Source organism: Lacerta agilis, chromosome 10 (genome assembly GCF_009819535.1).
Source record: "Lacerta agilis isolate rLacAgi1 chromosome 10, rLacAgi1.pri, whole genome shotgun sequence".
NCBI lineage: Eukaryota > Metazoa > Chordata > Lepidosauria > Squamata > Lacertidae > Lacerta > Lacerta agilis.
In genome coordinates this window covers 65,247,718-65,275,442 of record NC_046321.1, presented here as the reverse complement: position 1 = coordinate 65,275,442, position 27,725 = coordinate 65,247,718, and the positions used below count along the sequence as shown (strand labels likewise).

General features: G+C 40.4%; 1 protein-coding gene across 1 annotated transcript in view; it reads right to left on the bottom strand.

Annotated features, from left to right (window-relative positions):
- Positions 1 to 7,281: 7,281 nt before the first annotated feature.
- PHTF2 (putative homeodomain transcription factor 2) overlaps positions 7,282 to 27,725 on the bottom strand; it is a 75,206-nt gene continuing 54,762 nt past the window's right edge. Inside the window, 12 exon segments of the mRNA XM_033162897.1 lie at positions 7,282 to 8,353; positions 9,881 to 10,006; positions 11,890 to 11,985; positions 13,200 to 13,355; positions 15,235 to 15,321; positions 18,422 to 18,495; positions 18,498 to 18,552; positions 20,864 to 21,136; positions 22,340 to 22,468; positions 22,672 to 22,890; positions 24,626 to 24,784; positions 26,566 to 26,767. Coding sequence (XP_033018788.1) covers positions 8,333 to 8,353; positions 9,881 to 10,006; positions 11,890 to 11,985; positions 13,200 to 13,355; positions 15,235 to 15,321; positions 18,422 to 18,495; positions 18,498 to 18,552; positions 20,864 to 21,136; positions 22,340 to 22,468; positions 22,672 to 22,890; positions 24,626 to 24,784; positions 26,566 to 26,767 — 1,597 coding nt within the window. The 3' untranslated portion in view covers positions 7,282 to 8,332.

The window sequence follows — 27,725 nt, the reverse complement described above, 5'->3', positions numbered from 1 at the left end:
AAGCTTAAAATGAAAGAAACAACACTCTCCCTCAGTTCTAGGATCCCAACAGTAAAGCAACATTTTAGCTACACAGCCACAGCTGAAATTATGCACCGAAACAAGTTCTTATTCCCCGCTCCTCCACTTGAAACCTATTTGGAGGTGAATGAATCCTACCCAATTTCCTGTAATACCAGGGGTCGTGGAGATCTGATCCAGTTACAGAGGTGGGAAAGTTTAATATTTAAAAAAAGAGGCAAGAATAGTAAGGAGCAGTTTTGTACGTGATCCCTCCAAAGTTAAGCCCTTTGAAATCCCATTGGTTTCAGAATAAAGTAGTGCTGTTACTTCCCTTGATTGGAACACTGTGCTTCTGTTGATGCAGCCTAGAATTGCATTAGGCTTTTTGTTTGTTTGTTTTTTTCCTGCTACTGCTGCATCGCACTGTTGATGCATGTTAAGCTTGTGGTTTAAGACACCTAGATCCTTTTCACACGCACTACTGGCAAGTATATTTGTGTACCTGGTCATTCCTGCCTAAGTGTAGAAGATCCCATTTGCCCTTGTTGAATTTCATTTTGTTAAAACAAAATAGAAAATTCTTTTCAGTAGCACCTTAGAGACCAACTGTGTTTGTTCTTGGTATGAGCTTTCGTGTGCATGCACACTACTTCAGATTCATTTTGTTAGTTCTTTAACCTGTTGAGGTCATACGGAATCCTGATTCTGCGGTATTAGCTATCCCACCCAGTTTGGTGTCATCTGCAGATTTGATGAGCATCCTCTCTATTCCTTCATCAAAGTCATTTACACCATTTTCTTCCTTCTGCAACTCTCCAGGCATGTTCTCTCCTTCAAGCAGGATGGCCATGAACACATCACAAAGGATCTGCATAAAAGTTGCATTTGCTAATTTATATAGATGCAAATTTAGATGCAACTGCAGGGCTGCTGCCAGAACTCCCCCAAACGTGCTGCTGATTTGCACACCCCCTGCCTGTCTTAGCACAGTGGTCCCATTATGAGGGGGGTGCCGTTGCTCTGTCCCCCCCCAGTTATGCCACTGCTGCCCTCATCATAGTGGGTAAGGCTGACCAGCTGACCCATGTGTTTGCTCAAGTCAGATGCAGGTGTCACTAAGTGTTGGTGGATCTGCCTTCCTATGGTTCCTATTTTTAAAATCTGTCCCCTAGCAGGTGAAGGACTGACAAGGAGTAGTTACAGGTGGGTAGCCGTGTTGGTCTGCCATAGTCGAAACAAAATAGGAAATTCTTTCCAGTAGCACCTTAGAGACCAACTGAGTTTGTTCTTGGTATGAGCTTTCGTGTGCATGCAGATACTGAAGAAGTGTGCATGCAGATACTGAAGAAGTGTGCATGCACACGAAAGCTCATACCAAGAACAAACTCAGTTGGTCTCTAAGGTGCTACTGGAAAGAATTTCCTATTTTGTTTTGACAAGGAGTAATTACCCCATGTGGTCAGCTGCAGAATTAGTAAACCAGGCTTTAGGCTCATTTTAATTTGCATCGGAATTAACAGAAATATGAAAAGCACCTTGTGGAACTTGTGGCCTTCCTGCAAGATTACAGCTCCCATCAGCGTCAACAAATCCAGCCGGAGGCCATGGATGATGGAAGTTGTAGTCCATACCGTCTGGGAGGGTATGTTTCCTCATCCCTGTTATAACAATACAGGCAACCAGCTGGCATTACTATAAAACTCAGGAAATAAAATATCTTTGCTTTCCTCCCTTCTAAATCCCATATTTAAATCTTCTGTGCGTGAAGAGCACTCCCCTCCCGTTTTCCCTAAGATGACCCCCCTCAGATGTAGGATTAATCTTGAAATGGAAAGTTCACCAGAGGGGCAACTCTTACCGCGGTGGGCTTTGCAGATTAGACATGCTGGCATGAACAAAGGAGAGGGATAATAGTAGACCAGCCCTGGTGCTGCCGTGATCCGCTGAGGGCCAAGCCAAAGAATAGCTGCTGGGCTTACGCTAAAAGTATTGCCTTTACTGTAGAACATTATATCTCTGCTGATTTTCAACCAACATGCTTCCCCCTAGCCGGACTTTCATCCAGTTGCTAGATGAACTGGAAGATATATATGTCTTCTATCATAGGGAAGAGGGTATTTTTATACCATCCTTAAATTATATCCGCACAGTGGAAAATAATGAGAATAAATTGGTTAAGAAGAAGTGTGCATGCACACAAAAGCTCATACCAAGAACAAACTCAGTTGGTCTCTAAGGTGCTACTGGAAAGAATTTTCTATTTTGTTTTGGTTAAGAAGAGTAAAGCTACACACAAAGCAGCAGAAAGAAGAAAGCTTGGGGACATGAAAAGGCTTTCACCTGGCACCCAAAGGATAACAAGATAGGTGCCATGTGAATCTCTCTGGGTAAAGCATTCCACAGCTGAGGAAGCACCACCATGAAAATCCTCTCTGATAACCAGCCAGCTCACCTCAGATGTGAGAGACGCCTGTAGGAGGCCATTCACTGAAGCTTTTAATGCACAGGTAAAGGTAAAGGTAAAGGGACCCGACCATTAGGTCCAGTCATGTCTGACTCGGGTTGCGGTGCTCATCTCACGTTACTGGCTGAGAAAAGCCGGCGTACAGCTTCCGGGTCATGTGGCCAGCATGACTAAGCCGCTTCTGGCGAACCAGAGCAGCGCATGGAAATGCCATTTACCATCCCGTCAGAGCGGTACCTATTTATCTACTTGCACTTTTGACGTGCTTTCAAACTGCTAGGTGGGCAGGAGCTGGGACCGAGCAACGGGAGCTCACCCCGTCGGGGGATTCGAACCGCCAACCTTCTGATCAGCAAGCCCTAGGCTCTGTGGTTTAACCCACAGCGCCACCCGCGTCCCTAATGCACAGGTAGATACATACAAAAGCAGATGGCCCTTAAACTATTCTCATTCTAAGCTGTGAAGGGTTTCAAAGCTCAAGACCAGCACTTTGAATTGGGCCTAGAAATTGACTGAGTGCTGGTTCTAACACAGACAGAATATTATCAAAATGCCCAGGCTGGCAATCACATTCTGGACTAACGAACGCCTTCAAAGATAGCCCCATGCATATTGCACTACAATACTGTAGTCTTAAGCTGAAGGTTAAACAGAGCATGAATAACTGTGGCCAGGCTATCTCTGTCTAGGTAGGGTCAAGGTCCATGTACCAGATGAAGCTCGCAAAAGTCACTCCACTTGAGTTTCTAATGATAAAGGTGAAACACTAAAGACTCTTAAATGGTGAGCATGTTCTTTGGGGGGACGGGTCTGCCTTGTACATGGTAAAGACCACACCCTTGGGCAGATTAACAATAGTTATAATAACTCCCTCTTGTCTTAACTTGAGTATCAGTTTATTAGGCCTCTGCCACTTGCAACTAGGCACTGAGCGGGCATTTAATTCAACTGAATTTCAAGGAAAGAACATTGTCATCTGCAGGTTGAGAACATTTTGCCCCAAACTTCCAGATGACCTCAAGCAGCAGTGTTATGCTGTTAAAGAAGATGTGACACAGATGATATCTCCGCTGTACATTGAGGGACATCACAAAATACCCATTTCAAAGACGAAAAACTGGTGTTCAAAAACGCCTCTCGGCAATAGGAACCGATTGCTGATGGTGACTTTTAGTGGTAAAGGAGAAGAGGGGGTTCAAATCCTATAAATGCTCTGTGTGGCCATCAGCTTGAGCTTGCATAGAAATACAGCCATTTGGGCTTTTAAGATGACTTCCATCCCATTTGGCTGCACTTTTCAGAAAAACAGAAAATATATTCATTTAATTCACGATCATGTCTTCAGGGTTTAGGGTTTAGGACTATGATTGTGCTAGAATGATGGTAGCCTCATAAATAACTTTCATTAACAGATAGATTAAGCTCATTTGGGAGCTGTTAGTAAATAATGACTTCTAAGGACTGAACAAGCATAAAAGGAGACTGCAGCTGCTAAACAGAAAAAAATATTTATATTAGGTCAAATGAGATGCAACAAGGGAACAGTTTGGCCATTGTTTGTTAAAACACTAAAAATAAATACACCATTTTTATTTTGTCTAAAGGGAGGGCAAATCCTTTTAGGAATATTTAAAGGTCTTTTTGCACCTAGTTAATACCTCACATTCAGAGGAAGTTGAGACTGAAATTAAACAGTGATTTGGTGGTTTTCTTTATGGATTGTGGTGTCTCAGAAGTGATTTCCAACATTCTCCCGCTGTGGATACAAACTGCAGGCAAGGATTGGTAGTAACTGGCAAGATCATTCACCATTCCTCAGTGAAAAGCAGTCAAAGAATCCCAGCTTCCCCAGCAACCAGAAAAAAACATATTACTGTAGCTCTAATATTAGGTTCTCACACCAAATAGCGTCAGTGATATTTCTGCCCAAACGCTAGCAAAAAGGCACTCATCTCCCCCCCATTTTTAAACAGAACATATGCAATTCAATGGATTGTTCATGCCTTATCTTTACTTTGGCAAGTAAGCCTCCACAACTCTGGTTGTTGTCTGCAATAAATAATAAAGTGCCAAATAATTTTAACATAGGAAGGTGCAATATATGAAATAGCCTCAAGTCTGTAAGCTGCAAAGATATGCGGACTCTTGGAAACTAATTATGTGGGGGGGGGGGGGGAAACTACTTATGTGTTCCAATTCAAAAAGGTGAAAGTTGCACTCAAAATGATTATTACAGGCCATTTTTCTGGGGCTGAAATGTTGGTGCAGGTCCTGCTCAGTTTCATGAATGACCGGCCTTCTATTGTTCCGAGGAAAAAGACCTTTTCCACCTCCACACTGCCTCCTGTGCTCTGCAATGACAGATGACAGCATTCGAAGCATTCAATCCCAACTCCGGATCATACTTTTCAACCTAGCTGCCAAGCGGCACTTTCAACTGATTTCCTGTTGGAACAGGGCAATTAAAGACAGCATGGGTTCCTTCCACTTATAGATCAGGCGGCCGCTATTACCTGATATGGGGATGACGACATGCCAGGAAATATACATCCACTTTATACCGTAACTTACGCTATTCTTGCGCTTTCTTGAGATAAGCTACTCCTGCATAAGAGGACTAACCTCGTCCTGCAGTTATTTAGGTGTTTACCCAGAAATGCAACAATGCTCAACTCAGCTTACTCCCAGGTAAATGTAAACAGATTACAACTTTAAAGGTTAGTATTTTATTTTATTTTATTATCTTTATTACTTTAATGGTGTTTACTTTTTCAATATTTAATACTTCACTTTTCTAATTAGGACCCTCAAGGTAGTTTAGACTATCCCAATTAATAAGCCTTCTTCCTGCCAAAACTAGGCACTGAAATATGAGCTTCAAAGCTTTACATAATCAAAAAGCTGTGCTGAATTAATGTCTTCGTTCTTCTCCTCCAACTGAATTGTACTGAAATTGTATTTACCTTTCTACTTTATGCTTCCTGTAACGCCCCTGCTAATTTTGTTACAATAAAAACGCAATCCAATGCTTTGTTTAATACCATCAGCCACAGAATGTTTTATTCCAAGCCTGATCATGCTGTCTATTACAAACATGTGTCAGAACAGTTTGCACACAAGATCTGCCACCTTTTTTTTTTTTTTTGCTCACCTCTATTTTTCCAAATAAGGGATGTAAAACACACTTAGCATTTCACTTGCATGGCAACCATTTAAAACATACCTGTTTTATCGTGAGGTACTTTTCATATTTGCAAGTCCTCATTTCTAGGTTTTCTCATGCTGTCCTAATTAGTGCAACAATCTAGCGTACTGCTAGTTGCTGAGGTATAGTGTAGTTACAATCAAACTTCTTTGCAGTCAAATTGCTGCTCCTCTTTAACAAGACCATAGTCAACATTTAAGTGTCTAAAAACATTTTAATTCTTAAAACAACTTTTTAATTGAAAAGGAGGGGGGAGTGGCAGACTGTGGAAACAGAGTCATTCTTTACCCCTACCAACTCAAACTGTTCCTTTTTTTATTCTTAAAATCAATTCTGTGCAAAATTTAGTTCTGTGCAGGCCTGTACCGTATCGGGGGATGGGGTATAAAACAGGCAATTCCTAAACAACAATCCCAATATCAGACAACATAGAGGAAGGACGATAGATCACAGAACCTAAGTTTTGTACATTATAAACTAGACATAGCATGTTCTTAAAGCTCCAGTAATACATTCCTTGGGGGTGAAAAACCCAACAATAACAGAATGCACTTGTGGTCATTATTAAACATTATTAAACATTAGTACAGAAACAAATAAAATATAAAATGTTTGTGTTGCTTTATATATAAAAATACCTTATACCACACAAGATATATTGCAATAATTCTGGAACTGGGAGTTTTGGAAGGTTTCATTATTATTTACTTCAGATCAGCTACATTATTTTCTATTGTTTATACAGTCCAATAGATTTTTTTTGAAATAATAAGCACAATGCACACAATATCCAGTTCAGAATATTATATGTATGCTCAACATGATAGCATTGTCCCTTTTGACATGATGTTTCGAATTACTCTTTGTAGCTCAAATTGACAGCTTATAAAATGTTCAGCTATTGAAAGCTATTGAAGCTCAATATGGAGAGAGAGTGTCAACTCTATAGATGCCCTTACCTTTATCTGGAATTCTGTGTGCTCCAATACATACACTGAGCATGGGGATTATTCATCCACTCAAGGGAGAGGCTGCTTGGTGTAAATATATTAATATATTGGTGCGTGTAAAGTTGGCCACTAATGGGACAATCCCAGAGGTCTCAGGTAGGCACAGGGCATCAGATGCAGCACTTTGCTAGATCCTGTGGCTTGGTAAAGGTGCATCAGTGTTCAAATGAGCACTTTCCACTTCATAATTAAAATTAGTTACCTGCTGCTAAGAGAACACCGGCTAATGTTATCTGTAAAGTCAGTCCTATATGAAGCCCTAGTGATGTCAGTGGGGCTTATTCCTAGAAGGGGGGGGGGAAAATACAGAATTGCAGCCTACGTCTTCTGGAAATTAAATAAAAGAGATACAACGTGGTCATGATCTGGCATCAGTCCTAAAAGCGTCCCGCTGAAAATCAGCTGCAGGCTGAACGCTTACCTGGAAGGTAAACCCAATGAACATTCTGACTTACTTCTGAGTAAACAGCAAGCTAAGCCAGAGTGTTTAAATTCAGTGGGATTTACTCCAAAGCACATATGGATAAAACCATAATCATTTTGCAATTTGAGAGGATTCAATTGACTAATCAGTACTTTCTTCAATACAGGATGATTAAGACGGAGTTTTGGAAATTACAATTTCAAAAGTTGCTTATCTTACAATTTTTTTATATTCCCTGTGTGGTATAAGTCACATATACTACAGTGTACTGTGGGAGAGGCATTCCTACATAATATATTGAGCTTGCAAATGGTAACACTATTGCACATAGTCCACCAGAATATATTCGATTTAGTATAGCTAAAGATCACTATTTAAGTAACATAAAAGTGCACATATTGAGCGGCACAGTCAGAACTGTGCAAACAGCCCAGTGTCTCAAATAAATACTATAGCTAATTTTATCAAAATATCTTACAGCACAGTAACAGTTTACAGTTATTGCTCCAATAAAAATGTTATCAAAGAGCACTTGTTGACCTGCTATAATACCTTAGTAATCTTCAACAATGCTTAAAACTTCAGATCGATATATTTAGGATCCTGGAACCACTTCAGTAAGAAATGTGCTGGCTCTAGCATTTATATATATATATATAAAAATGTAGTTAACCTGGCCTACTGCATTGTAATTACAGTAAATGTCACTTTCTACTGTAACCAACAATATGCTGGTGCTCTGATACTACCCCTGAAAGGAAGGTACAAAATAAAATGTTTTAAACATTTTATAGTACATGTTCAATAAAGTGACTTCAGCATGACATTGATGTAACAAGAAATTCTGAAGTATAAAAGCCTAGCATTAGGGCTTCACCTTTCATAACAGATGAAGCATGTTTGAGCAATTTAGTGTGACCAATTGCCAGGATCTCAAGTATCTGGATATCCATTTTTTTTACCCTCCCAATAACCAAAGCATATTAATGTTTCAAAATGAAATACAATGTCAGCTAAAATAAAATTTACAAAAATGAAAAGGTAAAATAAATATTAAGATTGCACAAGACAGTCAGATGTAAACACTTCAACTTTGCAAATGATAATAATCCTTGTAGAGATCGAAACTTCTGAAATATAGAATCAGCAACTGCTTTGAGGCAGCTGAGTCGATCAGTTCTCTTCTCCAGAGGATTGTGTCCATTTTCCTTTTTTGGAAAAAAATGTCAGGATTTGATCTTCCAGAGCTGAAGATTAAAACAGCAGAAAAAGTTTTTAGAAATAAGATCAACTGCAGTTTTGGTTTTATGCTGTGCTTAGCTTGTCAATAAGATTGTGTATTTATTTATTATGTTTATATTACCTTTTCTGCAAGGAACACAAGGGGGTGTTGCACAATTCACCTCCCCATTTGAATCTCACAACAACCCTGTGAGGTAGGTTAGGATGTGAGATAGTGACTGGTTCAAGGACACCCAGTGAACTTAATGGCTGAGTGTGGATTCAACCTCTGGCCTTCCAAGCCCTAGTCCAATACTCCAAACACCTACACCCACACTGGCTCTCAGTATTTAAGCGATCTGCTAACATGGAAGAAAGCTATGGCTAAAAAATGTCAAAGGTAATCAACCACAAAAGACAGTATATCTCTCTGACACACACACACACAGCTATCTTATATTGAGTCAGAGCATTGATCATCTACCCTACTATGACTGGTACGGTAGTAGCTCTCTATGTAAGGCAACCTTTTAGGCTCTGTGCATCAGATCCTTACCACTATCTGCATTGCAAGCCAAATCTGACACAAATGATGTCATGCTTTGAAGTCCCAAAGGCAGGACTTCAAAGCTCAATCTTAGCACAGCTAATGTGGTGGGTTGTCAGTTCTGCTTTGTGGGGAGCTTTACATGTACCTTCCACCATCCCGAAGCAAGGCAAGGGGGCAAAGCAGATGTTGAAAATGAGAGCTGTGGGCTGATGGGAGGGAGAAACCAGCTCTTTTGCCCACTGCTGCTTGAAGCACACATAGCCAAACCAAGCAGCCTTCTCCTTCCCACAAGAACTGGGGGGAGGGAGAACAGGGGTTCCACATCTGGTCTAAGTCCTTAAGCTGGTCTTTCCCATCTGTGATATCCATTTCCTTTCAATGAAGACTGCCTACCTAAAAAGCATGTGCTGCCACTGATGAATGCTCCTTCCCTCAATTGTACACAATAGTATGCCATTGTACAAAAATCTGAAGCAACTTGGGTCATTATGAACATGGAATGCTCCATTGTAGAGGGTTTTTTGATGGGTTACCCCAAGGAAAGATTAACTTTAATAAAAAAACCAAAATTGAGAATAGGCTGATGCAATGATTCTACAAACCAGCAGAAACAATGACAATTGCTCTTTTTGGCAATTGCTACCAGTATTTTAGTTAGGTCACTATTAAAACACTGCACTGTGGCTTCATTTTAATATGCCTTGAGCTGCAAATAAATATTCATTGGGCGGTGTACTTACCAGTGAACCAATGCGTATCACAAATCATGATGTCAAACAGTATTCCAGGATAATTATTCTGGTTTTCAGGCAAATATACTAATGCAAATATTTAAGAAGTTCCCAAAACGTGTAATATGTTTGCCTGTTTATATAACACAACTAACTCAAAGAGAAAACCAGCTTTTGATAGGAATGAATCAATTACATTAAACAATAGATTTCTTTTTTAAAAAGAGCCAAAATTACTAATTAAGGCAGAAATAGTGAAAAACATTTAATACCTTTAGATTGAATCCAAGCAAGTCACTGATAACACCAGAAACAGCAGAGAGAATGACAACTTGAGTGATGTTATAAAGCAGAGGATTCATTGTCAATCCGTATAACCTGAAGGGGCTGTCCAGTTCCTAGGAGTGAGAAATATATTTACTTAAGTGGAGGCCTGTGAATTTTCACTTAGCTGGAGGAGATACCACATTAGTGGCTTACTAGGTTGATGCTTTAGGAGGAGTGGTCCTTCCCTGAACATCTCTCTCCCCCCCCCCCAATGCCATGGCTGCAACGACTTTCATAAGGAGCTGCTCAGACACTTGAGGTCTGGAGCCGTGGGGCTATGCACATATATGTTTAGCACGTAAACAACCAGTGCACTGCAAACATACCTGCATACAATTCAAAAACTGATACATCTGTTTTTAGGGAAAGTGAGAACTACTAATAGGCCTCAAACTAATCATGGACAACAGTATAGCCATTCTTACTGAATGGCTTCTGGGTTACTTCTCAGTAAGTTGGGGGGATGTCCAAGCAGTTCAGGGACATGGGTGGCGCTGTGGTCTAAACCACTGAGCCTTGGGCTTGCTGATCGGAAGGTCGGCGGTCCGAATCCCCATGACGGGGTGAGCTCCCATTGCTCGGTCCCAGCTCCTGCCCACCTAGCAGTTCAAAAGCACATCCAAGTGCAAGTAGATAAATAGGTACAGCTCCAGCGGGAAGGTAAACACGTTTCCGTGCGCTGCACTGGTTCGCCAGAAACGGCTTAGTCACGTTGGCCACATGACCCAGAAAAACTGCCTGTGGACAAATGCCGGCTCCCTCAGTCTGTAAAGCGAGATGAGCGCCACAACCCCAGAGTTGTTGCAACTGGACTTAACTGTGGGGTCCTTTACCTTTTGCCAAGCAGTTCATGTATATGCACTGACTGAAATAACTTCTTGCATTTATGCCAAATCTTTGAGAGGACACCTTTGACTGAGAAGCTACATTGGATGGCAGATTCGAAAAATATCATATAGAACGTCTTGTTAAAAATAATTCCATGGGTGGTAAATCTGTCTAGGCCATTCAGCGAGGACTCATCAGGACCTAAGTACACCCTGAAGTCTGTGATGTGCATATAATGCACATCTACTTGAACAAGCCCCACTGGCTGTAACGAATCTTGTCCGTTCCCACATGGGCCGAGTGTGTGGGTTCAGTGTGTGGGGTCTTGAGCAATTTGCAAGTTTCCATAGTCATATAACTTTCACCTGTTATGTGGGGTGGTAACTGAAAATAAAATATTTGGGAGATAAAGGCAGCCTTCTGTACTGCCTCCAAGGCACAGGCCCTGAATTTCCTGCTTTTAATAAAGGGCTGCAACCCAAGATCACATGCAGGACTGAAAACAACTGTTCTGAGTACTGCACTGAGAAAAGAACAGCACAGCACTCATGGCAGCCGATTCTTCCTGGGTTCCTTTTTTTGGAGGTGTGGGCAGGGAATACACACACTTACATACTCTCTCTACAGTATCAGCATTTATTTAGCGAGTTTATATGAACCTGTTAACACTTTGAGCTATCAGAAAAATGGGTACACATAAATAGTGGATAGTGTATGCAACTGCAATACCATTTCCCCACACATAAATGCTTAACCAGTTATTCATATTTGCAGTATGAAAGCAGCCAAAGTGATTTTAAAGACCTTGACAACCAAGTTCTATTTGTAAGCATCAAACAGCCGTCAAACATATCGCCAAATCCTTTATGTTATATTCTGAAGTTTGGGTGTAGCTATTTTACAATTCTTTCTTATTTTTTATATTAATGGTCACTATGCATTTTCTTTATTTAGTTATTAGTATGCTTCGGCACCTTTTGGGGGTACAAATGGCAGGATCTAATTTTTTCAATCAATAAATAATTTGAACTGTCAGGTAGAGGAATAAGAAAAAGCATAACAAAATATCTTATTAAGCAGCATTTATTTTTAAGTAACTATGCTTACATTCCATGTTAATTCTTACCTTGAGTAATTTTGTAGCAAGTTTCAGAACATTGTTCACTAATGTCAGTTCTTCTTTCTTGTTCGGCTTCTTTTCCATTTTCAAGTACAAATTGATCTAACCAAAAATAGGTTGAAGTTTATAAAAAAGAATTCACTGCCCAATTGCCAGTACGCTTCTAAAACTCTTTCTCACTATCAGCCAACTAAAATTTATTTAGAAAATCCGTAACTACACTTCAACATAAGGTTCCCTGGAAAGTGTATAATCATTACTGTTTTTAACTAAATTGGAAACAAGAAAGCCACAGCCGGTAAAATTGAACAGAACAGTAAAAAAATATCAGTTAAAACAAGCTACACAATGTGCTGTCAAAAGTAAATTTTTTATCAAAGTTAGTGCCAGGCTACCTGCTCTGGGAAGGCATTGAAACCACAGGTGTCACAGCTGAGAAGACCCTTTTGCGGTCACAACTCACCTAAACTCAAGATAGAAGGCCTCTGGAGATGAACACAGGCTCAGGTTGTAGAAGCTGGTTCGCTTACTTTATAAATTAAGTCTTGTTCCGAGTGGTTTAAAAGCTAACTCATCAGCACTTGTATTGCACTACAGCAGCCATATTTATGAAAGAGTGCACCAAGTCAAACACAGAATTCCTGGTTTAGTACTTTCATTTACAGCGGTATCTCCGGTTACAAACTTAATTCGTTCCGGAGCTCCGTCCTTAAGGCGAAACCATTCTTAACACGAGGCGCGCTTTCGCTAATGGGGCCTCCTGCTGCTGCCACGCCACTGGCACGCCACTTCCGCTCACGTCCCGGGGCAAAGCTCGCAAGGAGGGGCATCTACTCTGAGTTAGCGGAGCTCATTACCCGAAGCATCTTAAGGAGGACGGTACGTAACCCAAGGTTCCACTGTACAGTACTTTAAAAGCTGATGAAGCAATGGGAACAAGTTTTCCCTTTTACAAAACGGTTGTAGGTACTACCACAATATGTATTGTTAGAAACTCAAGTCCATGTGTTATTCAAATAGTCAAACATATTTGAATCTCTGGTGTTCCTCAGCAGCATACTCTGAAGAGTAAATCTGTTAATTTGTGGACCTGTGTCATGTGAAATGAAAGCATTATGTATATAGTGTAATAACATTATTGTTTATATAGGCTTCAAGTCAACTAATCTTTAAATGCATGTTCAAACAACAATATCCCATGCCTACTCTATATAAGCAAGACATTTTTTGTTCATCATATTGAAAAAACAAGACAAAGTGCCAGACATCACTGCATGTTGAGATGCATTCACCACTCTTATCAAGAGAGTTCTCACCTGTTCAGTAAGTAATATTGAGGTATTGCTGTATTTTTTACTTGTTTCAGACCCAAGTGTAACAAATCTTAAAAGAAAGAGAGTTAATGAAATGCACCATATCACTAGTTCCCAATTGTAATGGCAATCAAGGAAGATCTCATGTACGTGAAGTAGCTGAAAGGGAAAATAAATAGAACAAAACTCAAGGTAGGAAACACATTCAAATTTATCTAGACTTCACAGAGAATCAAGTTATCATACAATGTAGATACTTTTACAATGTAGTTAAAGACTAAGGGTAAAAAGGTAAAGGGACCCCTGACCATTAGGTCCAGTCACGGACGACTTTGGGGTTGCGGCGCTCATCTTGCTTACTGGCTGAGGGAGCAGGCATTTGTCTGCAGACAGTTTTTCCAGGTCATGTGGCCAGCATGACTAAGCTGCTTCTGGCAAACCAGAGCAGAGCATGGAAACACCATTTACCGTCCCGCGGAGTGGTACCTATTTATCTACTTGCACTTTGACGTGCTTTCGAACAGCTAGGTTGGCAGGAGCAGGGACTGAGCAACGGGAGCTCACCCGTCGCAGGGATTCAAACCGACCTTCTGATCAGCAAGCCCTAGGCTCTGTGGTTTAACCCACAGCTCCACCCGCGTACTTTAAAGACTAAGGGTACAATGCGTAATTTCTTTTGTGTAAGTCTCACTGAATTCAATGGAGCTGTGTAAAATTACAACATTGTCTAGGGAACCTCCGTTTGTTTCAGTGTGTTTGCAGAGGAGAACATGATGGCTGTCCGCTCAGGTTAAAATCATTTGATTTCTCATTTGAGTCCTGATATTCATTAGTATGGTGCCTAATTAATACCAACTTCATTGGTCGTAGAACTGTACTGTTCATGCAGGCATGTCTGTGGACCGGGGTGTGCAGCTGCTCTGGGCTTCCTGAGTCAAATCACAAATCAACAAAGCAGCTGGAATCAGATCAGGGCCCCCACAAAGCCTGGTTTTGTTTTTCTCTATTCTCTACATCCTTATACCTTTCAATATACAATATATCTATGTTTCTGTACTCTAGTTCCATGGGTTCTGCAAGAAGCAAGACTGTCAAAATGGTGCCTTTGAAGCACGGGAGGATTTTTTTGGTTAAAGCAAAGAAGCAGAGGATTATTATTTTAGTTAAAAGCTTATTTGAACTTTTTGAAAAATTGTGCCCTGTGCTGCTTATGGAAAAAATCCTCCTGAATTCTTCAGGATAGATTCACCTTGTAATGCAGTAGCGGGGAATCTCTGGCTTGTGCGTCTAATTAGTTCATGCAATGATCCTAATTTGGCCATGTCCCTTTGAAAGTATACTATCAGTTGTAAACAGGGGCTCTCTCTCAGCATCCATCGGCTTATTGGCACTGAGAGGAGTTCCTTTGAAAATGCAGCACCAATCACTTGATGTGTGCTGAAAGGGAGACCCTAGGAAGTTGTCAACCAACACCATAATGAACAGACACCACCAGTCAGTCACATCTTATATTAAGGTAAGAAAGAGTAAAAGAAAACCCACCACCACCACCACTACTCAAAAATATGAAACCGGTATAGATTTTGGAGTTTCAGTTGGCCTAATAAAGCTATTTGCTTTAATATGGATTAGGGAGGGAAATGAGTATTTCTTTCCTTTGCTCCCCAAAGCCCCTGGACCTATTTGTGTGCAAATTAGCAGGCTTAATCCACTTTGGAGAGCTCCTGTGCCTGAAGATTTAATCTGCTTCTGGCAAAAAGGGGGGAAATATAGCAGTTTTTAATTCCCCTTAAGTGCAAACGTGGAACACAGAGCTTTGATTGGGCTCATAATCCAATCGCAGAAAGATCAGATCAGTTGAGGGGTTTTTTAAGTACAGATACGAGGCAAATGGTTGAACGACATTCAGGCGTCCTGCAAATCTTTAGGCCCACACATGCACCACACAGAGTGTGTACGCATATTTTATGGTTAGATAAGTTATTTTACTGCTAGGTTTTTAAATTGAGTAAATTGGTTCTTGTCAGGTTTTCCTTACCTGTGCACAGCAGATAAATACAGCTGAAATAGTCAACAAAAAAGCAGATGAGACTATCACATCCACTGACCGTTGAGGACCTCGACGCTGAAAATAAAAGGGAAACTTAGTGAGTAGTTTTCTGGAGGGATTAACCATAGAAACCTGGTAAATGGGGTGACATGTCTGTAGACTGATCATGCAATTAAATGACAAGTTTTAAATGCAAATATCAAATACTTCCTTCCTATGGTTTAAAGGAGTATGGTGTTAAGCAAGGTTATTAATAATGACAAGGGAGAAATAGTGGCTGGAAGAAAATTGTTCTAATAAGACAGCTTTGTGCCATGAAATGATATTGTCTTGATCACAAGAGTCTGAATTTCAGCTGTATCACCATTCTCCAATTACCATGTGCTACAATCCACCTTGCCAACAAAGGTCCGTATAGTTAAAGCTATGGTTTTCCCAGTAGTAATGTACGGAAGTGAGAGCTGGACCATAAAGAAGGCTCATTGCCGAAAAATTGATGCTTTTGAATTATGGTGCTGGAGGAGACTCTTGAGAGTCCCATGGACTGCAAAAAGATCAAACCTATCCATTCTTAAGGAAATCAGCCCTGAGTGCTCACTAGAAGGACAGATCCTGAAGTTGAGGCTCCAGTACTTTGGCCACCTCATGAGAAGAGAAGACTCCCTGGAAAAGACCCTGATGTTGGGAAAGATGGAGGGCACAAGGAGAAGGGGACGACAGAGGATGAGATGGTTGGACAATGTTCTTGAAGCGACTGGCATGAGTTTGGCCAAACTGCGGGAGGCAGTGAAGGATAGGCGTGCCTAGCGTGCTCTGGTCCATGGGGTCACGAAGAGTTGGACATGACTGAACGACTGAACAACAACAACAATCCACCTCCAAGTAATGCACAGGGGGGGCATGAAAAGATATCTGCTATCATTCTAACAAGTCACCTACAGTAATACAATGCATACAATTCTCTCTGAAAGTTAAGCAGCATACAAGCAGGACATAGAAAAAACACTATTTCTAAGACTGGGGACAGCAGGACTGAAGAGAAATTAGCCTACTGTAGGATTTCCTGCCTTGTGCATGGGGTGTAGACATAAGAAATATCAGTTGCTTAGAAAGACAGTATGACCTAGACTTGAGAACGCCAAACAAAAGTTCTCGAATTAGAGGGAAAGTGCAGGGCTGGTTTATTAAGAAGCTGAACCACTGATATTCTGCAACTTTTATTGAGGGACAATGAACTGCTATGCTAACCTGGAATGGTAGGACTCATGAGTTTCATTGCTAGGTTCTTCCAGGTGAGTAACCCCCTACGTTTAGGCCTTTTAGCTCCCTCTGCTGGATTGTAAGGCAGCAATTAACAAAAAAATGGTCTTTTTTCTTTAACACATCCGTAAATTTTCAACAAGAACAAAATAGGAGGCATGAACAATGTGTTTAGCCACATAGGGGACAAGGGGTAGTTGAACAACATTAAGGTGTCCTGCTATGATTATTATATAATACCACTGCTTTGATGCAAGGTGAGACAATGGGAAAGTCTGTAAATATATCAGCTTCATAAATCAATGTATGAACACCCTTTCATACAACCCCTTTACTCAAACCTAGAAACTTTTCATTAACTAAAGGTTCCTGTTTCATCTAAACTGGTAAGCCATGGTTAACAGCTTTTGAACAAGTAAAGACATGAAGGCTACTTCATGATTTACCGGTAATATATTACTTGTTCTGAACTTTTTAATCAGGGTTTCCTAGCTCAGACAAAAGGGAAAACTATTGTTAACAGGATATTTCTTCCTTATTTCTCTGCCAGCTTGCACAAAGGGAGAACCCAGGTCACTGGTCATGTGGTCATGTGGTCAAAAGCCTCAATCATATCTCAACTTATTTATGTGGTTCAAAGTGGTCAACACTTCTACAATTAACAAATATTTTGTGTAGTAAACTTTTTTAGTATTTTTCATTGTTTTAAGATAACAAATACATTCATTATCATGGAAGAACAAGCCAGCCGCAGATGATCATACTAAGATGGATATTACGACACTACAGATATTGTGGAGCTGCAAGATAACCCCTCCAGTGACCTCTGAATAGGAGAAGAAGTGTTGCCTGCCGTTGATATAGGAAAAAAGGGAAATCAAGTTCCACCAAACCTTTCTCTCTTTGAAATTGTGCAATAAACTTTGAGAAGCCCTTAAAGTTCTGTAGAAAAATCTATGGAGGTAAAAACAAAAACGTACCATCTACGTATATGGAAACATTGAGTGGGGCGGAAAAACATTATTTAAATAGCATATTCATAACACACTTGCAGTATAAATGACTCTCGGATGAAAGATCTCCTCCCACAGTGGAAGCTCTGCAAATGGCTAGCAATGTAATAGTACTAGCATTTGCCACTGCAAACGGTATCCCCCCCCCCCTGCAAGGGGAATCACTATTCTTGAAACGTAAAGTATGAGCTCCAGAGAGCAAGCAAACTGAACCCGAAGGGGGGAAAACAATCAAAAGACAACACAGAGTGTGGGGAGTGGGGAGAGAAAATTCAACACAGTATGGGGAAGGGTCTTGTAACATTCAGCATCAGATACGGCATCACAGCAGCATTTAACAGATGCCTGCGACACCAACGCAGAAGAATTCTCTACGCTGCTGGAAAGTAATGATGACATATGAGGACTAAAATACCATAATTTCCCAGGAACGTCTGTCAGAAGTGTTATTAATAATTACATTTTTAGTCCTGTGCTTTTAAAGTCCATCAAGAAAACACCTTTTATTTTTTTATTTCTTCCTTAACTAGGCAAAGAGTCAGCTGATTTATAAAACAACTAAAAGGCATCACCCTTCTTTACAAATAAGGCTTCTTTCCACAATATTTAGACTACAGAAATGAAATAATTATGCCAAACTGTGTCGTTTAAAAACCACTCTGCCTAACCAGAAACAGAAAGCTGGCCTTATAAAACGTGACCTGCTAAAACTAAAGACTGGCAGAAGATCTGAGTTGCTCACCTCTGATTTTCACAATGAGAATACTACTTACCTGTACTACAAAGCTCAGGAGAAATGCAAAAATTCAGAAGAGGGCAATGCTCAGTATTAAGTACTGTCAGTATAACACACATCTGGTTTAAAAGCATACATGGCAAACAAAAAATAAGGGCCAACAAACCTTTAGATAGGAGCGGAGGGAAAGCCACATTTTAATATTCTGCACCTTCTTTAGTCGGAAGTGAGGAACCTCGACTTCCGTGCCCTTCTTGCCGATGTTAGGTGGCCAAAGAGTTTGGCAAAGAGTAGCCTCTGTAAGCACTAAGTTATGTTTAGGAGCTAAGAACTGAAATGCATTTGGAATTTGATTACATTTGGTTTTTCATAATATTAGGAAATACCCATAATACCAATACAGATGTTTAAACCATTGTAAGACGTTGTAACTTTAGATGCGTTACATATTGTCCATATTTAATACTGTGGTCGAATTAAAGTTGAAATTTCCATTTACCACTTTATATATTAATTATCGGTATAAAATTTAATAAATAAATATTTGTATAAATATTGTACTACAAATTTTATATTTATATACATATATGCAATGTATATGTTTATGGCATGTTAGGCGACGGGTAGTAGCACTGGTAGAGAACATGTTGTGCTCCTTCTGGGTACTTTGTCCACCTTGATCTCCACCCTCCACTCAGCTCTCACCTGAGGCTCCTAGAAGCTGTCAGCATGAGACAGCAGCCACAATGGCTGTGACTGGCTGGCTAAACCAGGTGAAGGTAGCTGATGGGTCTCAAACCCTCAGTGAGTTAGGGACTTCCCCTGCATGAGAAGACAGGATCTGGGCAACTTGAGTGGATAAGATGAATAGTGGACGCAACAGTTAGGAAGGCGGTTACTACACATGCTGTAGAAGGAAAGGAGGGGCAGGTGGGGCTCATCACCCTGGGAAGGCAGCCCGTCTAAGAAAAGGAAAACTCTGTTCCTAAACCTCCACTGGCTTGCAGGACATCTTCCAGGAGAAGAAAGGGCTAAGGGGTAAACCCTACACAAATCTGGAATGGAGTCCCTAAGAGTGTTGGATGGCGCCCTTGTACACCTCCCTCCGGCAACCACGCTGGTGCCAAATGTATGTTCTGCTTTCCTTGGATCTTGTTGTCTGGGCAGCCCAGGACCTCCATACACATGCCCAGATTGTGCTCTGGGGAGGTCACTTCAGTGCTAACATGAGATATCCGCTCCAATTGCCTGTGGGAAGGAGTTTGTGGTGGGACCACGTGGTCGCCCTCTCACTTCCGGTGGGCGGGGACTTTGTCCCTCGCTGCCCGGAGGATTCCCGCCACGCCAGCAAACAGCTGGCCAACTGGCCAGCTGGGGGGGGCGGGCCGGGACTCCCATTTAAAGGCAGAAGTGCGAGCCGGAGGCTTCCTTTCGGCTCGCTTCCTCAATCTCCCACCCTCCCTCCCTATTTGCAGGTTTTTCTTCAATGGCCTGCTCTGGACTTCGGTTGGTCGCCTGCCCTTGTCAGGGGCCTGGTAGGAATTTTTCCACTTGGCAGATTGGCTTGGCCATGTGGTTTTCGCCTACCGCTTAGCAACTATCACAACTTTGTAAGGTGTTGCGGTTAGGGATTGGGTTGACCTTATGATGGGGGAGGGGAGACCTGGCCATCGCCTGCCCCTCCAAGCTTAAGGGTATTCCGTTAAGGAATTCCGGGGGTGCGGATCTTGTCCGAAGCCCGGGGCGGGCTAAGGCCATGCCGCGACCCCTTGGGAACCAGGGGAGCTTGAGTTGGTCTGAATCGGAGCTCCCTCTACAGTGGTTACCCTTACTTGACTTCCTGCTCTGCGGGCAGGAGTCAGATATAGTCAGGTCCACTCAATGCCTAAGCCAATACCGCTCACATTCTGTAACCAATAATGTTGTGGCCAAATTTGCCCAATAACATTAACCTATATTCCTGTGTCGTTGTGTTTTATTTCATCCCCGAGGGGGCGGCTCCGCGGGGTCTCGACACGCAATTGATTTCACCCCAGAAGCACATTCCATTGTCTTTTGAGACAGTTGGATGCAAACAATGCCATAAATTTAACACACCACTTGATTGTAAAAAAATTATTTTAAAAACTCTCTGTAGTTTACAAAAAAAGAATATAAATCAAGGAAAACATCACAGCCATATATACATGCATACACAATTTTATATTGTGGCTTTCTACCTGAGGTTGGCATTTCCTTGTTTTGTGGCAGTTTCTTAGTGAATTAAGCAATGCGAAACAAACAGCTCCTTCCTGTACTAATTTAAAGTACAGGAAGGGAGAACTACTTCTTTGAGCACTCTAGCAAGGATAGGCAAAATACAAATGCAATAAATCATAAATAATAGGAAAATAATAGTTTTTATTTTCCTTTTAATTCTATTTTATTTTCCTTTTAATTTTCAATTCTATAATTTTTTTGAAGAAGAGGATGCAAATCTTAAAATAATAAGATAATAAATATCTAAAACTGTGTTCTATATCAAAACATATATGCCAAAAAGCATAACATATAATACATTGCAGTTTTTTTTCTTCATGTGAATGGGCAGTTTGCTGCAAATGCCTACCTGTTTGTAGGTTCTCTCAGCCACACATAATAAAAAGAAGAATATCCATACAAGGGAAACACGAACTATGAAGCATACTATAACCATGGAAAGAACCATTATGTCTCCATTTGACCCAAATGCAATAGTATAAAGTTCAGCAGCAGAATGTGTAGTTAAATGCTCCAGATCCTTAGCTTGGGAAATTCGAAATACAAATGGTGTTAAACCCAGGATTAGGGAGACAACATTTCCAAAAATCTGATATCCTATTCCTGGTACATAGCTGTTTACCTAAAGATGAGAGAAATATATATTTTTAAAACCCAACACGATGACAAATATAATAATAACAATAATAATAATATAATAATAATAATAATAATAATAATAATAATAATAATAATAATAATAATTTCTTATGTATACCCCGCCCATCTGGCTGGGTTTCCCCAGCTAAACAACAAACAAGCCAACTATATTATAAAAATACTACAAACAACAAAACCCCAGCAGTATAATATAAAGTGGCATGTTAAGAAATACTGTTTAGTACTCTTCCATAAAAGTAGTTATTTGCAAATACGCTTAAAATGTGTAATATACCAGAACGGTTTTCAAATTTGTTAAGACAGAGTTGAAAGGCAATATAAAAAGGGAAACTCCTAGGGCCTATACATATAGGCGATGAAGGACCAAAGGATCAAAAATGATAACAAGTTGCATTCTAAGAATCTCAAGCAAATTCCACTCATGCGATTCAGTTTTCATAGAATGACAGAATAGTAGAATTGGAAGGAACCTCAGAGTCATCTAGTCCAACTTCCTGCAATGCAGGAATCTAAACTAAAGCATTCGTGACAGATGGCCATCAAACCTCTGTTTAGAAATCTCCAAGGAGGGAGAGTCCACAGCCCCCCCCCCAAGGGAGACTGCTTTATTTCCTTTTTCTTGCCTCCTACTCACTGTAGAGCCCTGCTGTTCCCCAAAGTCAATCCTGATTGTTGGGAAACCCATGGGAACAGTATGGAATGTGGAGGAGGGAAGGGGATAATTGGCAAAAATCAAGGAAATGCTCCTGCTTTCACAATTAGTCTTTTGAATCCAACCTAATATTTCTGAAGCTTTGGAAAAAAAATGTTGTTCAGGTTAGTCAGCCTTTCATGCTCATGTGTAGTGGTGTTCCAGTTTTACAGACTCAATTTTATTCTGCCAATAAATTGTGCGTCTTTTATTTATTATATAGGCTACTAATAGTCAGCTGCTCTGTGTAATCTGCACACTGAGCAAAGGAAGTGAGGCAAACTCTAGACAGGTCTGCTGCCCCACTTGTTGCTAAAAAGAAAAGATCGTGTCCACTTTTATGACTGAATACGAAGCAAATTGAAACCTACAGAACTGCAACATGGTACAGACATCATCAGGGAAACAGAAGTATCTTTAACTTGGGTAAAGGGCATTATCAAGCCAAGTAAAATATTTCTAATAGATACTCACTCTGTTCATTATCATGCCACTGATCTCAAGCACCGACATATCAGCCTTTTTGCAGTCATTACCTTCCCAAACAATTGCACTCACTTTTTCGAGCCCAGGGTTAGAGCTATGAAACCAGGGCAGGTGACTCTGCGTAAAAGGAGAAGAAAAGAAGAAGGTGTTATTCTGCACAATGTATACCAAGCACTAATTTACCATTACAAAAAAGTATTTCATTACCAAAAGTGCCTATTTGCAAATAACTATTTTTTTTGAGTTTACCTCTTTTTCTGCCACAATTCTAACTCACGATAGATTTGGCAGGATACGCAATGTGGTCTTTTCCCACTAACCTGGTGAAATGGGTCATCTCTATACTCTTTCTTTATACATGTGTTAACTTGAGAGTTTTCCACATCTGTCTCACTGGTGCAAGAGGAGCGGCACTCCGCACAATGCAGAAGGTCCTCCCACAATACATCTTCTGTCTCAGACTCTGGTCTTGTACTCTCAGAATCTTGTCTGGAACTTGAGCATCGCGAACTGCAACTAGTGCCTGATTTAGGGATATCCTGAAAGACAGACATTGCATATTTGGTTTTTTCTTGTTTCAATAATAAACTCATTTTTTTCCTAGAACTGCATTTGCTTCTTATTCCAGATTCTTGTAGCTTGGCATGGGAGTGGGAACTTTAACTAAACCAGGGGTCCCCAAACTAAGGCCCGGAGGCCGGATGCGGCCCAATCGCCTTCTAAATGCGACCCGCGGACGGTCCGGGAATCAGCGTGTTTTTACATGAGTACAATGTGTCCTTTTATTTAAAAAGCATCTCTGGGTTATTTGTGGGGCATAGGAATTTGTTCATTTTTTTTTTCAAAATATAGTCCAGCCCCCCACAAGGTCTGAGGGACAGTGGACCGGCCCCCTGCTGAAAAAGTTTGCTGACCCCTGAACTAAACCCTTTCTAATAGAAGAAAAAAATCTGTAGGTAATATTTATTGGAACTAGTAGATAACAACCATAACAACCAGTACTCTGGTATGCTAAAGGAATGCAAGAAACCAGCTAGGTAGAACAATTTCACTTAATCACAGTTTGCTGAATTAAAAAAAAAGGAATTAACAAGGTAGAACAGCAAGTGAATAAGATAATCAGAAGTTAATAAAGAAGGACATTGAAGAATAATTATATTTAATCATACGTTTTTTAAAATCAGAGAGTTGGGGAGTCAGAGGAGTTAAAAGATTTCTGATTGGCTTAGATTTGATGAAGTAGGTTGTGACTGCTATAGGATGTCTTACTGTAAGCCTATGACTGGTTAATGGTAATCACATGTGTAGTACAGAAATGTTTAAGAACGCTGCTTATTTGTACCATGTTGCAGTTTCCTTTTCATTTTCTGGAGACTCTCCCTTGGTACAGTTGTGCCAGTAAAGGAATAGTTTTCAATCAAAGCCTGGGTCTGCTTGTTATTCCACTGGGACCCCAGGCCATCATAACCCCTAGAAATTTCTTCATATTCATTTAATGCCAAACATTAGCCTGTTTTAAATATTCAGTTGATAGCCAATTCGAATTAAAAATCAAAAACATGCCTAGGGGCCTTTTTGTAAAAATAAAGCCTTTTTGCCATGCAAAAACAGACATTTGGTATTTAGAAATAGTGATGCTTATATTTCTAAAATAGTATGTCTTCTGATAATTTTATAGGTTTATAGCTCTATTACAAGCTCTATTTTCCACAAAATAACAAAGCACTGGGTTTGTTAGCCCAAGGGGACATTTTATTCCTTGCTCTAATAATGCCACTTAGTTCTGTCCTTGTTCCCCCTTGGTTGTGTGTGTGTGGGGGGGGTTGTTTAACACAACTCATGCTATGGCTTCTACACCAGTGCAGAACAGCCATACACATTCTTGTACCACAACCACTCAACAAAAACAAAGAGCTGACACCAAGAGAGTATCTCTAGAAAGTCAATTTTGCAACCTGAATAGCCCTATCCCTGTTACAGGTGGGTAGCCGTGTTGGTCTGCCATAGTCAAAACAAAATCAAAAATTCTTTCCAGTAGCACCTTAGAGACCAACTGAGTTTGTTCTTGGTATGAGCTTTCGTGTGCATGCACACTTCTTCAGATTCTTCAGAAAGAATTTTTGATTTTGTTTAGCCCTATCCCTGAGCCCACCACCCCTCAAGAATATCAACTCCCTAAGCAGGGAAGCTGTTATAGGGGGGTGGAATAGTTTTTCCAATTATATATCTTACTGCTTTCATGAAAGTTTGTTTGAGATCATTGCAAGAGCATACCTCCACAGGGTAATGTTTCTTATAATGATGGGATTTCCTATTCCGAAATGTGCAGTCGCTGGAAGTACGTTCTGCATTACGGCGCAAAGGATATCCTGCTTCCGGTCCCTCTTCACTTGAAACTTCATCAGACACATTTGCCACCGTTCTGTGATTATCCTAGATCAATTAAAAATTGGCTGTTAGTAAAAACTACTTTTTTTACTAAAACATAATTTCACTTTACACACATTACAATTATTCTCTATACATTTTTATAATCGTAAAATCAGACATAAGCAATATTGTCTCCACTATCACCATAGTACTGTTACTATGCAATAAGGTAATCTGCACACTGCTTACTGAAGAATTGCAGGCAAAAATTCAGAGCACATGATTAGCCAACCCAACAAGTATCTTTCTGTATTGTTATGAGCTTGTGGGTGCTAGACATTTCTAAATTCCTGGAACCAATAAGTATTGGAATTTAATCAAAGGCTTCTAATTCCAGGAAATTCCAGACCACTATAATTCCCAGAACCAGCAAAGTTCATTAAATTAATGTTCATTAATTTCTGTGAGTCTCCTCTGAGTAAAACATAGTTGAATGCCACCCTGTATCTTCATGAGTAAGTAGGTTATAAGAATTTAAAAGTAAGGAGGTTGCTAACACTGCTGGGATTGTAAACCAGTATTTTACTGCCAACTGAAGCCAGGGAAATATGCCAACGATACATTGCATTGCACTGCTGTACATGAATTTGTACAAACTCCTCTTAAAGCCATCCAAGTTGGTAGCCATTGCTACATCTTGTGGTAGCATGTTCCAGTTTCACAAAGCGCTGTCTGAAGAGAGGTCAATCAAGTCCCTCGAAGACTTAAGTCCCCCTTAAGTCAAGGGACTTAAGACTTTCTGAAGAGACAAGCTTGTAGAGCAAGGAGTTCGCTATGGGCTAACAGGGCCATCTTGGCCCAGGATGCTGTGGGAACTGCCCTTTCTCCTTATCTCCCAATCTGATTGGCAATTAAAGTAATCTGCCTGGGGTCCAGTCTCTAAAGAGTAGAAGGAACATTTTATCTTCCAATCAGGAGATAAAATTCCTAACCTGTTCTTTAGAGACAGAGGGATATTTTTTCTCTGAATTTAGAGCTAAACATCACAGGTCTAAGATTGGAAGTAAATCCTGTCTGTCTAAGATTAAAAGGCTGTGTTTTCACACACAACTCTAGATTTACAGTGGGGTGCCTTTAACTTTGCACAAATGTTCTGTGTAAAGTCAGCACCCTAGACTGGAAAAGTAAAAAATCAAAGAAATTGAGTGTGACAAAAATCCTTGGTTACAGGTGGGTCTGCCATAGTCGAAACAAAATAGAAAATTCTTTCCAGTAGCACCTTAGAGACCAACTAAGTTTGTTCTTGGTATGAGCTTTTGAAGTGTGCATGCGCACGAAAGCTCATACCAAGAACAAACTCAGTTGGTCTCTAAGGTGCTACTGGAAAGAATTTTCTATTTTGTTTCAAAAATCCTTGGCTAATGTTTCCTGCCTGTGCTTAGAAGATCCCCCTTATATTTCCCACAATATTTTCCTTAATGTCCCTAAGTGGACCTAATAGTTAAAAGGTTTGCAGCAAGCCAGGATATTAGACTAACTTCAACCTATGATCCTGGCTGATTCCAAAGATGTTAACCAATCATTGTGAAGCTACAGTTAATGGAACACTTTGTTTGTTTTTTGCTAGCTCATATAAAGGGGCTGTGTCTGCGAGCAAAAGATTTGTTTATATTTCAGTCTATTCATATGAGATCTGATCATCTAAAATGCAGTCGAGAGAGGGAAACAGCATTGGGTGAGATGGCCCTTTTGTCTTAACCCAGCATGGGAATTCTTGCATTCTCATAATATGAAAATATTGATGTTGAACTATAAAAATATTCTAGAAGAAATGAGACACTCACTTTGTGATGATTTGCATTACTGAATGAATTTCTGACTGCTCCTGTGCTCCAGCATGTCTCTTCTGATCTGATAACTTCACACTGCGGCTCCTGGGATTGTAAAACATCTTCATTGTTTTTACCGGTCTTTTTCCCATCAAGTGAGACGTACCCATTGTCAGTCTCTGTTGACTTATCTATTGAATTTTTTGCTTTCTTTGCTCTAGAGTTAAACATATACATAAAATAATTGTTTGCATTACAGTTCCTCCTCATCTTGTCTTCCAAATTTATATGCTGTACAAGAACAGAAATGTGCATGCAACATTTCACATATGAACAGATTGTACATTTTAATCTACAAAGTACCCCCAAAGAATCACTAATTCGGGATATATAAATCTGCCAAAGTCAACTGCTAGTCTTGAAGGTGATATTTGACTTAAACAAAAGTTTGGATATGCCCATGAACAAAGTAAGTCAGAACTTTGTCAGAGCAACAAAATAATAATGACTGCCATGGTTCCCCCTTGAAAAAATGTCATTTTGAACCACCCACGGCTAATTGTACCTTACTCCTCTTTAAATTTATTTCTATGTACTATTTAAATCAATAGTAGAGTATAAGGCCTCTCTAAGCAGCAGAATCTCAACAAAAGGCTAGATGAAGGTGATAAAATGCATCACAAAAGGGAACAGCAGCAAAGGATACACAAAATACATAATAACTCCAAGTGGCTTGGAACACACTGCTTAAATTATACCAGTTAAGTTACCGGTACTTTATTTTGCTTATTCTGTGTTTTGTTTCATTGGTCCTTGATTTGATTGTATATTCTGCATATTTAATAATTATGGTCTACGAGGTGGGGAGAAGCCACCTCTTGATGGTAGTCCTGAACACCATTGCTGCGAATGGCATCCTTGGAAGGGAGAGCAAAACCTTTTGCTTTCACCATTGTGTGGTTGCACAATCCTTTTACAGTACTATGCATGTGCCTAGTCCAAAACGGAGGTGGGGGAGAGAGCAGGTGGGCCAATTGGCATGGGCCTATGATTTTGAGGAGACCTACTCCAAGTCCCCCTGGTAGAGGCAAAGGGGGACCTTTGGGTAAAGATTACTGAAATGGGACCTACATTTCCCATCAGATCTGGGCTATTACCAGCTTTGCACAGCCCTG